The sequence below is a fragment of the Dermacentor andersoni genome, chromosome 5, assembly GCF_023375885.2.
Source record: "Dermacentor andersoni chromosome 5, qqDerAnde1_hic_scaffold, whole genome shotgun sequence".
Taxonomy (NCBI): domain Eukaryota; kingdom Metazoa; phylum Arthropoda; class Arachnida; order Ixodida; family Ixodidae; genus Dermacentor; species Dermacentor andersoni.
The window spans coordinates 130,946,838-130,963,295 of NC_092818.1; the positions used below are offsets into that span (position 1 = coordinate 130,946,838).

Here is a 16,458-nt window from a genome sequence, read left to right on the forward strand (position 1 = left end):
AAACGTTCTCGTGATCGCTAACTTTCTAAACAATTATAGTTTTCTAAATAAAGCAATTAGTCCTTGCACACGTCTAATCACCGCGAATTGTTGCAATTATAATGCTATATTTAGTTTAATATCTATATTAAAACTCACAAAGCCATTTGAAGCCAGAAGGACAAAGTCAATACGAATATATGTATTGTTCATAGGCTCTATTCTGGACAATCTGCCATCTTCTTCGAGGCGTGACGTAGGTGCCACGCGTGCGATATGGTGGTGGTGGCCCTGATTTGCTTTCGTGACGGGACGCATGCTTAACGTATTGCCGAAGGAACTGAACCTAGCGTTCTTGATAAAGCAAGTTTTTTTCCTCCTCTGTAAGAACAAACAAACACAGTAGTGGCGATATTGCAGCCAATGCAAGAGAAATGCCTTTAGCATTACATCGCACCTTTTTTGGGGTCCAGGATTTATGATTTAAACCGCGTTCCCTACATTGCTAAGTGTTGTTCAGGAGTTCACTTGACAGCACGTTCTTCTTCTTCGAGGAGCGAAGTATACCGGAGTGCAGACCACCGTCAGTTGTACTATACGTATATGCAGGGTGTCCTACGTAACTTCTACCAAAATTTGAAAATATGCGAGTGCCACGGAGCTGGACAGAACCAAGATAATGTTGTTTGCCGTCACTTGGAGCAAGTGGAACTATTCTTTTTTATCTCGCCTAATTACATAACTAATTATTATTGATTAATTAACTTCGTAAATAGCATAATCAGAGCAGAATTGTCAACCATGTAATTATAGGTTATCTCGAAAAATTCCCGATTCCTCTTTCTGTTGCTCTATACATGCTGCATAAGAAAATTTTCCAAGCGGTAAAGAAAGCCCACGAAACACAAAAAACTGCATTGCGACTATTTGCGCGGAACGCATGCTCTTGTGGAATTCTTTATATAAATATATATATATATATATATATATATATATATATATATATATATATACACACACACACACACTCATACACGCGCTTCTAAGCTCTCCCACCATCTACCTCTACCACGTGACCGGCTTCCCACACATCACACACTTTTTCCACTTTGACACTCCTCATTAAAATAAAGAAGCTAGCTCTAAGCACATGATTTATCCTGACAAATATGCCCGTTGTTTCCGTCGTCTGCCGCGTATACAAGCCATTGTCTGCTTCCTTAGCCAAGATCCATGTCTCCGAGAAACGGAATGAGTCATCGTATATCGGCACCAAATCGCTTGTTTTCGCTCTTGAGACAGCATACGCGACCGACCAATGGTGACAAGCGCGCGTTCTAGGCCGCGTTATCGCTCTCTTGCGAAGCGCAAATGACCCAGCCCGACTCGGCTTGCTGGCAAGTGGTCGAATATCGCCAATGCATGACGCAAGCGCCGGCGCTGCTATCTCCCCCCTCCCCCGCCCCTTCGCTTCACTGCTTGCTCGCACCGCACTGCGTAGATTTCATTTAATAAATGAGAAAGTGGCCGTTGTCATAACCTCTGATGATGTGGAAAGTCATTAATCATGACCGCAATAGGAACGCAGCAGTGAAAGGGGCAAAAACTCGCACAAGGTTCGTGATGCTCAACCAGTTTTATTTCAAGTAAACACTTCCTTTAAAAAAAAATGATGGCTCAGAACAAGAATGCCAACACCACCAGAGATCACTGCAAACGCTACGAGCACGCATTATCACCAAAAGACCGCCACGACCCGCTGTGATTGCTTAGTGGCTTTGGTGTTGCGCTGCTAAGCACGAGGTCGCGGGATCAGATCCCGCGGCCACGGTGGCCGCATTTTGTGGGGGCGAAATTCAAGAAGACCCGTGTACTTGGATTACGGTTCACATTAAAGAACTGCAAGTGGGCAAATTTAATGCGGAGTGCCTCATAGTCAGATCGTCGTTTTGGCACGTGAAATTCGATATTTTTTAAGAATCTGCATGGCCCAAATGACGGGTAAAATGCGTAGATATATACGTCTTTTGGCCTCCATTGCGTATGGCCGCTTATTAGCAGGTTTTGTGCAGCTAGTCGCACCCCAAATTATGGCGGGAAATGTTTTCAATGTGGCCCAGCGCAACGTCAAATCAGCGTTTACAAGACGGCCCTTGTCGTGAATTTACTCACGTGATATTTCTTCAGCCAATCAAGCTGACGAGCCAGCTATCTCGTAACGCCACCATATATTCACGAAATTGCATATTCATTGCACGAGTAGCTGCACGCTACCGTTTACGTTCTTTTCAAAGCGCAAACATCGTTGTATAGATGCCAAGTACCAGCAATTTATCGTATTCGAAAAAAAAGAATACACTGCAGCTGCACGTCGGGTTTCGTCATCTTGACAAAACGCAAAATTGAGTTCTGTGAGACTACCAGCTTCCCGGCACATTTTCCAAGAATGCGCCTCTCGACAGTAAATTAGAGAGCCAACGTGGTCAATAATGGCTGCCTTGCAGCCGCCGTACGTGTCGACAACAGATTCTCGTCATTCGCCTGCTGCTTAACCACACTGTTAGCAGCTCTCGTAAACACTAGCGCCACAGTTTCCTCTAGTGGTTGTATGCGACTCTATGCGTTCGACGTGTTTACGATGCAGTTTAGTAGAAACCAGTGCGCTGATGAGCGACGCGGCAGGTTCGTCGTCGTCAAACACGGATTTCATCCAGCCGCGTATAGCGCGGGTGCAACCGCGCAGTATTCCCGTCTACTGGGTGCCATGACGCAGCGTCTAGCCACACTAGCGGAACAGGCCGACAGCGGTGATGAAAGGCACGCATAGAGCTCACGCGTTCAGCAGAGGGCGGCTATTCTAGTAAAAAAGCGCAGTTTCTTCCATGCGTCGCGTTCGAAATCGGTCGCGCCATGTTTCTCGGAAGCGTCCAAATGCGCAGTGCCATCTGTTCCGCCAAAGTGATGTGAGAGGCCTGAACTGAAGATTTCTCCGAAGGAGGAAAAGGTAGGATGTCTTACGTGCAATACCGCCTTACGTTTTCTTGCGCTCTCCCTATTGCTTTAGTGGCGTAGCTCAGAAGCCTGAGGAGGCTCAACAAGCTCGGTCACTTCACCATCTTGCTCTGACACGGGAACTGTCGCAACTTAGGCTGTCATGTTATTTCCACGCAATAACAGTAATGAAGCACCTTTTACGTGACAGATTCTTTTTTTACTAAGTCGGTTCCCGACTACGCATGCTACAAAATGTGATCTTTAATATCAATTGAAACCCTGCTGAAATATTGAATGCGAGGATCAGTACACCCAGTACCAACTTATAGGTCACGATAGGGCGAAGAGCAGCTTTGTGTATTTCACCCCGTTGCACGGTATTAGTGAGACGGAATGTGCAATACTTCGACGCCGACAGACAGGAATCGCTATGGAAAACTTTCCGCACCAGCGCTCTCAGTGTCGACTCCGTGGGCTGTTCGGTACATGCCACTAGCGTGCCTTCTCGACTGCCGCGAATCTACCTAAACCAAGAAAACATTTCCAGCGTAATTGTTTGCTCAAACTCGCTCCGTAATTGAATTTGGGCAGCCTGTGACATAAAGGGGCTCGGTTCGCAGTAAACGGCGCCCTCTGGGTTTGTAATAGCGTTGTGTCTGGATTGTACTTAATCCAATCCTACCGCGCTGCAACAGATTATGAAAAGAAAAAAAAAAGAATGAAAGACGGCACGCCTGTGCTTTTAGTAACTGAATATGGTGTCACTTTTAACGCTCGCGGAATATGTCTGCATAGGTCTATCAAAACATGTCCAGATACAATTTAATGGCGTCTAAGTAAAGGACGGATCTATAATTTAAGACATTTGGTACACAGTTTACTGCGGCTATCGGAAACATTCGCTACTTGGGACCAACCTCATGAAGACAAAACAATAGAAATTAGTGACCCCACGACTTTTCTCAAGAAATCGTACGAAAAATTTCTTCTGGGTCTCGAAACTTACGGCTGGTTCCCGTTTTCGTTTAATTGTTACTATATTTTTTGAAAGCGTCGCCAAATGAAGTTTTTCGGGCGTTCGTGACAAAGCAAAAGGGGAAAAAAAGAAGAATATGCAGTGAAAGAGAACATCATCTAATACAGCGTAGTTAGCATTTCTTTGTTTGCCGAATTGAGCTGTTTCTGATGTAATATTGTTATAAAAAAACGTGACTTAGCTGTATGCCTCGAAGTTTGCAATTCTTTACATTGCATAGCTGGGAACCTACGCAGCTATTATCCGGATGCTCCGTGTTGCTCTGTCGAGTGCCTTTAAGTAACGTTCCTATTGAGCATAGCGTGCGGGTGTTTGATCGCACCATTAGGAACACGCGTATGCGTATGGACACGTGTGCACCACTTCACGGTCAGCGACAACAGTACCTGCTCTCACCAAAATATAATTTCAGACACAGCAGTGGCTTAAGCAGACGCAAGTAACAGCGGAGGACGCGGTGGTCAGAGACTTGACGTGTTTGACGTTGCGTCTACTATAGGTACGCTATTAGATTAGGGGGAACCCGTCACCAATGTGCAAGCGACTTTGGCAGCTCCAAGTTAAAGCGAAAGCTTGGAGAGTGACCATCGATTATTGTGATTAATGCGGTGATCAAACAAGATAAGGAGACTTGTTTTCGCCAGGGTGGCTGACGTTGATCGCTCCACTGTTGATCAGTTGAAGTCTCCCACTGCCTCTGAACCGGTGTCTCGTTTGGATCTGTAATCATTGTATTGCCCATGATGGTCGTCAAATCGGCAGCTTTTCCCCATCTTTCGAAGTAAGATAAGCGCTGAAGTCAAACTGTATTGAACATTATTCAGCATTCTACCTGTGAGTGTATGTGCCCTGTAGTACACGTCGTCGATCTTCGTGTTACGCGCAAAATTGCATATAGGGCACGTATTTGCATAAAGGTCCGTGTTTGAGGTCACAACGAGTCTCCCGAATATTTTTTTCCCTCTTGCGCGTGCATACAGGACTGTGAATTTTTCGCGGGCATGGCTGAACTGATAAGGAAAGAAGGAAAGAAATATTGTCGAATAAACATAGAAGAAATTGCGCAATCTGCCTTACTTCCGTGTGGCGCTTAGCTGCCACATGCGAGCAACTGATATGAGAGTCGCTGAAAAAAAGGGATGAAAACGAACCGCTAAGGAGCGCAGGTATACCTGTTGCGTTTCTTAAATAAAAAGTTCTTGGCCCCACCTTGCCAGGAAAAGTTACGACAGGCCAGCGCGCACTTCAAAGACCGGGCAACGGCTGTAGAAGAGGAACCCATCGATCCTGTCGGAGCCGCCTGCATCGGCTGGGAAAGGTATACGAGAGCTCCGCCGACGTAGGCGCGAGAAAGATATAGATATCTCGAACCTACGACTTCAGGGTCCTCCCTGTGGTCGTATAAGAGAGCGCCGAAGAATATAAGAGTAAAAAAAAAGGGGAAAAAAAGGGAGGGCGTTCTCTAGCCATGCTCTTCTGCGGACGCTACTTCTATACTGCCACCGCTAGAGCCGCAGCCCCTCCCTTCCTCCCTTTCTCTCTTTCTCGCTCCATTTCTGGTCGCGCCTTTGCTTTTTCCCCCGATCGCCATCAGTCCTCGAGGGAAAAATCGATGGGTTTTCCTTCGAGCTGAAATTGATGTCGATTCTCCGCAACTTTCCCGGCATCTGCCGTCGTATGATGGGTTGGTCGCTTTACCTGTTCGCCTTGGATTATTATGCTTTACTTTCTTTCTTTCTTTCTATTTTTTTTCTCTCCTCGTGGTTGGGCGTCGGATTCAGGCAGTCACCGCATTTCGTTCCGCGCTGGCATTTCGTTCTTTGTGTCCCGTCATCTGTATTTTTTTTAACCTCTGGTGCGCGTGCCAGGTATTTGACAAGCCGCAATAGGGACATCTGCATTCGCGCCGCTCGAGAAACATTGGAGCGGAATTGAGCTTTTCCACATCGTCTCGCATTTTCCTGAAACGCGATCTCGGAACTGTCTGCCCACACAGGCGAGCTCTCTCATCGAATTTTTCAGCTGTCTCATTCATTGCAATGAAAGTAGGGCAAAGGGCGAAAGCGAAACAGAACTGCGATTTGCGTTTCAAACACGTGAAGTAAACGACTAATAACTTATTTTACCCCGAATAGCAAGGAAAAAAATTCAGATACAAAGGAATGACCCGCCGTGGCGTTGCCCTGCTAAGCCCGAGGGCGGGGGATCAAATCCCGGCAACGGTGGCCGCATTCCAAAGGGAGCGGAGTGCAAGAACGCCCGTGTACCGTGCATTCGGTGCACTTTAAAAGACCTCACGTGGGCAAAATTATTTCAGAGTTCCCCACTATACGGTGTCCCTTATAGTTATATCGTGGTTATGGCACGTAATACCCTATAATTTATATTTAAATTCAAGAAGCAACGCTCCCATTCGAGAAATGTTATATAGAAGAGCTGAAATAAAAACGCCATTACAAGCTTCCAGCATTTGGGCGCGGAGAAATAACGCAAAATTTGAGTTTATGCTTTTCCTGCCCCTCGCCTCCCCCCTTTTCTTCTTCGTTTTTTTTTTTCGTTCCACTTGAACCAAATAGTGAGAAGCCTGACGAACTGATGCTTTCGCCGCAGACGCACAGGCGAAAACACCATTTCTATAAGATGCTGACACGAAATATGAGGTTTTGATGCTCACGCATAGGGCTCTAAACAGTTTGGTCAATTGGGGCACGCTTATCGTTCTTCTATAGTTGTAGCTGCCCCAATGTGAAGGGGGTCAGAACAGTGTCGGGGTATTGGCTTAAAATACGAGAGTATCCGTGAGAAAGGAGCTTCTGGAGTTGAGAAATAAATCGTGCTAATTGATCCTTACGCTTCGTTGTACTATTTGCTATACCAGCCAAACCTGCATTAGAGAAGCGATGAACAGCCGAGAATGTTCGCCAATGATTTGAATGTTTACTTTATGGATACACTGACCAGCAAATATTTAAATTGTTTGCATTCACTCTTGGCGTATTAACGTGCACGTACGTAAATAAGTGCTCTCGGATGAGCCCACTGATTGTGTTCTCATAAGCGGGGCCTATAAATCATGGTGAAGCGGAAAGAAAGGGAGCAGGGGAAGAACGTTCGTGCACAAACTTCACAAGAGCCGTCAGCTCAGTACTCAAAGAAAAGCTAATGACCGTCTTGTTAGCATGACATGAGTGCGTATATAAGCACAAATCGCACAAGAAAACATGAACGGGCCGAGCGCAAACTACTTGATCCTCCATTAGTTTTAGTTCGGACTCCGACGTCTCTGTGTTTGGAGGGAAGTTACTCAACCGAGAGCAGCGCTCGTCACGGGCGCTGTCTTACGTTAGCCCAGTGAAACAGGAACCAAATAAGAGCCGGTGTTGCTCACCCGTCTTGGAAGGCGACAGCTGGGAACAGGCGCTGGCTCTGCGAGAGCCTGCGTACAGGCTCGCGTGACTCTGGCGCCGCTTGCTGTCCATCTTGAGGTGCGACAGCCGCGGGTTTGGAGTGTTGAAGATAGTGCGCTGGTTGCGGAAACGAGCCCTGCGCCCCGTAACAACGGCAACAGGGTTAGTTGGGAAAAAACGCTGTCATTACGTCCGTGCAGCAATTACGCAGTGTTTTGTTTTTTGCGTTTCCTGTTTACCTGCTGATAAAAAGAAAGGAAATGTGCACGGGTACTTCTTCATGCGATAATCGAACGAGATATCTTACAGGCGATAGCGACCGCCTTCGCTTCAACTGGTGGGATTCGTAGGTTCGCTACACTAACGGCTCGCGGAGGTACAGGCTCTAGCACATCTGACGAACACGATGGGCCACATATTAAGTACGGCGTTGGCTCCGAGAAGTTAATGTGCTACGCGGACAAACGCACGCACTGTTCGGCGAGGTAGCGCGTTCTGTTTGGAAAAGGAAGCACTGGTCCTCACATGGTATCTCGCTGCACAAACATGCGCTCAGGCAAAGAGAAAACGCAACGAAATGAGCCTTATCGATAGAAATTGCTTGACCACGCCAAGGTCGAGAATGTTCATTCAAGCTGGCTAGCGCCTGACAAGGAGTCCCGCCCAACTTCGCGATTTGGGGAAGCGGTCAACGTGCTGTGTGAAGAAACAAAGACAAGATAGCAGTTTACGTGTGTTTTATGTCTACTGCTATGGGGTAGGCGACGTCTAAGGCATGCACCGGAAGCATGGTCGGCTTAAGCGACTCCTTGTAGAGAGGTTCGTGATTAGATCTATCGCAGTACTTAAGTGACACAAAGCATCACATTAGTCATGTAATGTTGTCGTGGTTAGAAAACGCGATCAATAACTTATGTCGTGCGTGCTGGGCTACGCTAAGATTAAAGAGTGCCAACGGTGAACATGCCCGATCTTGGACGGTTCATGAGATGCAGCTCTGCGGGTTGCAGTGTCACCGCTATGGCTGTTAGTCGTGTTAGCGACCTTTAATGGCGAATGTATCTGTCCTTGGCGAAGACGCATTACCAGGGTATCCACGCATCAAGATATTCACGTACCTGCTGAACAACTGCAGGGCAACGCACATGCCAACGAACATGATGGCCAGGCAGACGATAATGGGCACCATGTTTTCCTCTGACAGGCTGTTGTCCTTGGGCATCAAGCCGTAAGGATGCATAGTCTGTACCTCCACGTCTGTAGGCAATCATGCAAGCAGGAAGGCAAGGGCGAAACAGCAAGTTTGTCAACATGTTATGGGCCACACATACACAGCCAAAACAAAGGCGCAGCGAAACCTTCTTCAGTCGGTCCGGGCCATGCAACTTCTCAGTGTACTAACGACTTGCAGTGGGATGACTGTGCTAGTCTGTATTAAATAACGGTGCGCTTCGTCTTCCGGAAATGCACGTAAAGGCAGATTAGTCTGTCCATTTCTCACGTCCTGTTATGTTGCGCTGTTCTGCAATTTTTGAGGAACACCGACTTCAATGACCGATTCTATACCGCCATGTGTCCTACTGTGAGCATGCAGTCCTCCTTCCGCACTTCTTTTCCTCTCCCTCTCTTTCTATTTCTATTCCACCTTATCCCTACCCCCAGTGTAGTGTAGCAAGCGGGACGCTCGTCTGTTTGACCTCCCTGTTTGACCTCTGGTTGCTTCCTTTCTTTCTCTCTTTCTCTGCTCAAGGCAGGTTAGTAGTTCGGAAGGAGCCTCTCGGCAGAAATCAATGTGGCGGCGCTTCACTCACGAGCCAACTATGTCGCAACATCGCCTACAGCATCGCTAGTGCATCGGTGCACTACAATCTGAGCGGCATCACATAGTTGAAATCGCTGCGCCAATCAGCTCCGGTTGCTTTTCTTGAAACAGCTGGTAGTGCAAAAACACAAGAGGCCGTGGGCCCAGAGGTTACCCGGAGTTCATGTCATGGGGGCGGAGACAATGTCTTCCATTTAAAGCGTTAGTAGGCGTAGTCTCCAGGTGGCTTTTGCTGTGGCGACTACCATGCGGTATTCTATTCTAACTAGCAATATTTACATGACAACGTGTATGTGTGAAGCAAAACAACGAAGCGTAAAGTTTTTTGACGCTTTGTGACCTTGTCTGTGAGTTAAAGCTTTTGTAGAATGCAACGTGGCTTATAACAAACTGCCGAAATTCGGGGCTGAGGTCAAAGAATAAGGATGCTTGTCGAGAAATATTTATGTTAAGGCAATAAGTAATATTCATGGATTACTTTGTTCGCGAACAAAAAAAAAAAAAAAGAATGGTTGTAAGGCCTGCTGTGCCACTGAACCCGAGAGCATTGTAAAAATGATATTTTACAAAGAAAATTCATAGTATGAACGGCTTCAAGCCAAGGCCTATTATCTTCAGCAGCACCGAACGGGTGGAAGAGTGCTCACAGTCTCCGCACGAGAGAAAGATAGAGAGTAGTGAGCGAAAGAACTTGTATTTGCCTTTGACCATTTGAGATCCATGTCAGTTATGTAGTTTGGTTTGAAGTAATAAAACAAAAAGATTGCACTTAAATGAGAGCAGAAAGTGGTGGACAAGAATGTGAAATAATTCTAAAGTCACAGTCTAGGGCTTTGCACGTAGAAAAAGCTTTCATGTTAGAATAAAGTTGAGCACGTATGGCAACTCTCATAAATCAGACACGAAATGCACGGAGGTCAATCACGGTCTCTGAAGAGATCGTGCTGCAGAGGCAAGCGATCATCGAACGCTACACATACCACACCAGAGCATGCACAGCATTTCAAGGGCATGTAAATGCAGACGGCGCGAGCAATAATGAGAACATACCTGGTAAACAGTATGTGCCGTTGATGTCATTGAATAGAAAGAAGCCATCTTTGCACTTGCAGAAGCCGTCGTCACACTCAGAGTTCTTGTCAATTTTTAGGCACTGCTCGTTGCGCCGGCAGGGTTGTCCCAGCATGCGAACTGAGATCGGAGAGAAAGAAAATGAAAATAGTCAGGGACCGTACTCGCTGGGCAGTTCGTATATGCTAGAGCACGCAATAACAAATGGAACAAATTGTGAAAGAAGACATTAGTTAGCGATGACAAGCCAACGACGAACAGTTATTACAAAATGAGAACTATGCAAATTTGGTTGCAAGCTTCACATTCACAATGTACTTCACGATATGTCATAAGGTATTACCTTGTGAATTCTGAGCAATCTATATCACGCTGTCACAAGATGCCCTTATATCAGTTGGGAAAGTTAACCATGCAAGTCTAATTAATTTGAAGTCTGCTTAAGGTTGGTCACTGCGCGCTCAGAAACAGCAACTGAAATTTCGAGTAATTGACGCAGTTCGAAACGCTACCGTAATTCAACTCGAGAAAAATCCATCGTCCAACGACAGCAACGTAAGATTCCGCACCGCATTTAACAGCGTACATGCCGTTTTAAAAAACTGATCGATAAACGACCACCGCCAATCTATTTACCTGTGTTGGAAAGTCGCGCCGTCATTAAAGCCGGCTTCTGCATGTATCTCATGCATTTCGCAAATCGCGTAGTGCTTCCGACGCTTGTACCTACGCTCGACTATTACTGTTCTCTGCCCTCCGCGCTCTCGCGCTGGGCCTTCTCGGAGGATACCGATAACGTTGCGCTGACGTCGCCCAACCCCATTACTCACGAGCCTGGTTCTCTCTGCCTTGCTTTTTCACGTACTAGACGAAACGCGCACCGACAAGCGTAAGAGAGAGAAAGAAGGAGACGAGGAAGGCGGTAAGGTCTAACTGTCAGATCATTAGTGAGCGGTAAGTGAACGTTTAGGGAGGATGCCGACAGACACGGCGCTGACGAGCTTATTTTTTGTTTTCGTACAAGCTTGACGTGGCCGTGGTGACCTCTGGCACTTCCGGATTGGTTCGGCAGAACGACGCTCTTGGGAACGGCCAAATAGGTTGTGCCCACGACCAAGCGCTTTCATCAACTGCGGCGAAAGTAGAGCCGGGTTAGGTTCAGAAATTAACAGAAAATGTGATCACGTGAAGTAGTGAACGTTATAGTGAAATTATCGCTTTCAGCATACTTCCTTTAGTAAGCGTGGTATAAGAATTATTACTACTCGATATTATTACTGAAGTTAGAACATCAAGCGATGTGCGCGTACTAATGAGAAATTGTTTAACAGTGCTTACGAGAAAAACAGACAGGTATTTATTTAGAGAAATGCGAAGACACCAGCCAGAGTAATAGCTTGCCCTGGCATGTTACTGTTAGGAACAGTGAAAGAAAAGAACGACGCGTGATGAAGAGAACACAATGCGTATATAAAGGTACACCCCATTGCGGAAGACTAAAGCCATGTGTCTAGCCCAGAGGAAAATAAAAAGACTAGAATTGTCTTAATAATCGCGGCTATAGCGTTTCTGTCACGCCAAGGACAGAAAAGGAAGTCGTCATCATAGCAGTCTGCCATTGACGTGTGCAGTGGAACAAACCAGTTTATTTCATTCTACCGTGTACGTAGGGCAAATGAAAAACATGTGCGCGAGTGCTTCTGGCAGCTCACAGCATTCCCAACTTGGTTTACTAAAAAGAATGCTTCTGCTGACTAACAATAAAGACGTTCTATCAAGCTTAATGTTTCCACACTTAGTTTCCCGGTTGATGGCGTCGCAACTCGTTTTTGTTTTTCTTGCTAAATTCTCGACCTGTGAAAATTAAATATCTTAATTTATGTTCGTTAGCATGCATTGCGGCGGTGTCACGAGGACCCATTATTAGGCGACACTACGCCTGTGCTGCGTCTGGCACGGTCGGGCACCCGATTATATTTGCTTCACCACCGTAAAAAAAGTTGTCTTACGAATCAAAGTAAGACGGATATCGTTTTCACTGAGAGAAATTTAGGTACATGTGCCGGCAACAAGCACCAAGAATTGTGTTTATTCACCACTTGCTTTTTGTATAGGCGTTGTGATCGGTAGCAGACAGACTTCTGAAGGCCGTAGGTCGGTAGCCATGCTGCTGAGATCGAGGATTTCTAATTTCCGTTTTAAAATTGATTAATAATTAATTTTATGCCATACAAATCACCAAAATCAAAACAGAATATACTGGCTACGACGTTTATAGATTATCAAAGTTAGTTTTAATAAATATGAATACATCAAATCTGCTGCATAACATCGCTACGTGCTATAGATCATTGGCTATTGGCAATACAGAGATCACGTGAAGGCTGTGTGGCTACGTTGTCCTTGTCATGGCAGATGAAACGGTAGTATCTTGTGAGAGTTAACATTATTGTAAGTAATTACTTCGTTCTTGACAATATGTATTAGTTTTCAGCATGTGGTGTGCAAAACTCGTTCTATCTTGGGACGCTAGTATTGAACCAGGATGAAAATTATTTACCGCACACATCAGTAGTTTTAGACGACCAGCACTTGAGATTTCAACAGAGATAGCCTTAAGGAACTAATAATGCTGCAGTTGTCAAAAGGAACTACTAACTGAATTTCAGTCATCGCAACGGGAATCTTGAGAAAGGTAAAATCGCACCGTAGATGAATGCTAAGGTGAAGCGTCGAATTACACAACTAAATCTCCTTTCTTAGGAATAAATTGAGGAAGGTAATGTGATAAAATCTCGTAATGTGCTGATAAGTTTAAACTACATGTTATAAACGGCAGCCGGCGAGCTGTGTATAACCTCCAATTGCAGTGATTCATCAATTGACATGTCTGTCCTCGCGTTTGTGTGGTTACCCTGTAAGGCAGAGATGTTCATGTAACATTTAAAGGTTATCATTCTGCGTGTATTTTTTCCTGTTTCAGTTTTCATTTCAATTGAATTTTCGTATTGGCTTTTGACATCGCGTGCTACTGCGTTGTACGAATAGAGTTTTTGTTACGCTGATGCCTTTTCTTGTTAATGAAGCTTATATTGCGTTGATTAAACCTTGGCCCCCTCTTATTCGATGCATTCCTAAAGGTCTGTAATGCATTCCTTATCTTCTGTTAAATAAACGAAGACATCGGGAACAACAGCATACGGATTTTTCTGGTGTTTGGCATGCATATAAAGGCGAGAACAGAATGATACAAGCTCTCATTTTCTTTACTTGCCACAGGATTAACCATTCTGGCAACCAAGCATTGCGCTTTCGCACTTGGCCAACAATCACGTGTATCACTTGCGTTGGAACTAGAGTGCTTGTATCAGCACCAGGGGAAGAAGAGTAGCCGACTCAGCTGCAGCTTGCGTCGTCTGTTCGTTATTGCGCGCTCTTGCATTTTGTGTGAAACTTATGCTTTGATATAGCGGAACAGCCATCATGAAAAAAACCAGGAAGAAAGAAAAAGGAAATAGAAGGAAGCTGCTGCGCCACGAGGGTTTACTGCAGGATCCACTGAGAAACAGTTAATTCCACGCACGTGGAGCCCCGTAATCGTTCCTCATTTGAGTAGCATTATTCGATTAGCGCAAGACTGCCGGCCGTGCTCCTGCCTTGTGCTAAAGGAAACGACTTTGCGTACGTGCGCAATTATGCTGGTGGGAGACCTCGCCTCTATACTGACGTTAGATAAGCGGTACACGCCAGCAGTGGGAAGACGAAAGGCGTGCGAGAGAGTCTCCGCAGAAGCGCAAACTCGGCAAGCCCACCTTCGTTTGAGCCTTCGCTTCTATTTGTTTTGTTTCTTACTTAGTTTTCTCAGAAGGCCCGCGCTGATCCACATTCCACGATGCTCTCGATCTGTTAGCCTCGTGTGCGCACTCTAGTCACGCGCAGCTCGATGGTCACTAGTCGGTAGCCTTACGGTTGTAGTGGGCCTCTCTCTGTGGGCTCTATATGCTTCCTTGGGAATCAGCAAAGTTCAAGCACTAGAGTAAAGCATGCTGGCCCTTCCCATGCTCGAGCGCGTCGATTGAGTATCGCTCGGTGTCAAGTCACGTGGAATGTTGTGTTGCATGTAGGTGTTTCTCTTCTGCATTATTGAAGATGACATTGAATCCCTCGATGGATTGCCGGCTCGTGACAGAAATAGTGTCGTCAAGCGTTTCGCCCTATAAATGTTCTTTCTCGCTTCCGTCATTATGTGATGCCTTCTGTTGTGTGTGTCCCTTAAAAATACTGCATCGCCCACACAAAAAAGAAAACATAGAATTTATATCAAGGACGTGTTGTCGATGAACCTGAAGTCACTAGAGGAATGTAAAAAACAACCAACCCCTGTGTTCGCGATCTGGGCCTGCTTCAAGGCGCTAGAGCAGCACTACTCAAGCTAAGGGTTGGCTGCCTGAACGTGTGCGAACGTTCATACCGACAAGCACGTGTGGCTATTGCATCGTGTTCGTCTTGTGGTTGCTGCGAGACACTTCGGCGCCTGATTTTGGAGAGTCCCGTTTTCACTGCACAACGCACATGGCTAGTGAGGGACATCAGTACCTTGACCTGCTGTGTAAGACCCTCGACAAATGTTGGTACCCCACTGGTTGTGCGTCTCGACGAGATCCAGGCTGATCGCGCTGTCCCTATTTTTCTAGAAGCAACTAAGTTTCGCGTTTGTACCTCATTTATGCTTTCAAATGACAATAGGGAGGTATGGCTCGGCGTACGGGCTAGTGAGTCCAGCGAGCCAGCCGAGTCGCCACTACGCATGTGCGGTACGCACATGCGTAGTGCGTACCTCAAATGCAAGTGCGGTACGGAGTGGGCTACGGAACGGGCCACTCGCTCGCGGGTCTCGTCTCACCGGCGGACCGCGCGCAGCGTACCATCGTTCTTGCGAAACAAACATGGCGACCACCCGCACGAACGGCGGCGTGTCGTCACCAAACGGGGCGCTGGCTCGTCTGCAGTAGAAAAAGCCTCGGATGTGTTTCATCACTGAAGAGGACCTCTGTGCTCTGCGAGAGGTTTCAGCAACGGGGCCGTTTGTCGACGATTTGAGGTGGACGACTGCAAACGAGAACCTGAAGCGAGCGTGCTGATCTTTTCACAGTAAGTCCAACCTTGTTCTACAGGTGGAGCAGCAAGGAGCTCCGCTCAAAAGTTGAAGGGGCTTTACTCCGCTCTAAAGTCCCTTGATAATTTATTTCGCTCGACAGAGCGAGGGATCGCTGAGCTAAAGTTCTTCCATTCGTGCGGCGCCCCGCTGCCGTCTCCGCTCGCCCGCTGGGATGGCTGGCCCGTAAACCCGCTGAGCAACAACTGTCTCATACCTCAGACACTATTTCTTCTATTCTAACATCCTTACTAGCGTCCCCTACTGTGCGGGACCTGTACTTTATGTGTACTGCTTTATTTCCTTTTTTAGATTTGTCAACTTTCTCTTTCTTGCCTCCCCTTTTTCCTATCCCCCATTCTTATGTTTCTGCCTCCTCCTCCTTATTAAAGAGTATAGGCAGGCGTTGTGCCCCTTCTGGGGGCAGTTGTTGCCAGCCTGCTCCTCGCTTTACCTTTCCTGTCAAGTGCATATATGTATTCAAGGCAAATAATAATAATAATAATAATAATAATAATAATAATAATAATAATAATAATAATAATAATAATAATAATAATAATAATAATAATATAATAATAATAGGGAGATTAATCAAAATATTAATTTTAATATTTCAATTATCAATATTCATATAAACATATATAAACACTCACCAGAGAGAAAGGAAACCCACTCATTACATCTGACTTTAAGCGTGACTTTCCCATTCTTACCTTCCTTTCTTTTGTTCAGTTCCACCATTATTACGCCATTTGCACCATATTTGGCAGAATTTTGGTACCATAGTTTAGTTACGTGGCCGGTAGCTATCTAACAAAGACAAACAAGCAAGTCCCGAATGTTGTGTCAGTACTTCGCTGCAGTTGCTCGCACTCTTTGTCCACGTTTTCCTGTAAAAAATGAATACATCTCGTCTAACGCTAACTGACCATGCATTACGTGTTAATGTTTGTAAAAAAATGAAAGTAGGTGCCTGGTTGTTAGACAACAC

The 16,458-nt window shown here is 45.9% G+C and overlaps 1 protein-coding gene across 1 annotated transcript in view; it reads right to left on the reverse strand.

The window, feature by feature from the left end:
* The window catches only part of jus (EB domain-containing julius seizure protein), a 203,676-nt gene that overhangs the window by 20,242 nt on the left and 166,976 nt on the right, over nucleotides 1–16,458 (reverse strand). Inside the window, exons 3-5 of the mRNA XM_050178591.2 lie at nucleotides 10,289–10,429; nucleotides 8,535–8,673; nucleotides 7,398–7,552 (exon numbers count right to left, since the gene is read on the reverse strand). Of these exons, the coding sequence (XP_050034548.1) occupies nucleotides 7,398–7,552; nucleotides 8,535–8,673; nucleotides 10,289–10,429 (435 nt within the window). The remainder of the gene's footprint in view (nucleotides 1–7,397; nucleotides 7,553–8,534; nucleotides 8,674–10,288; nucleotides 10,430–16,458) is intronic.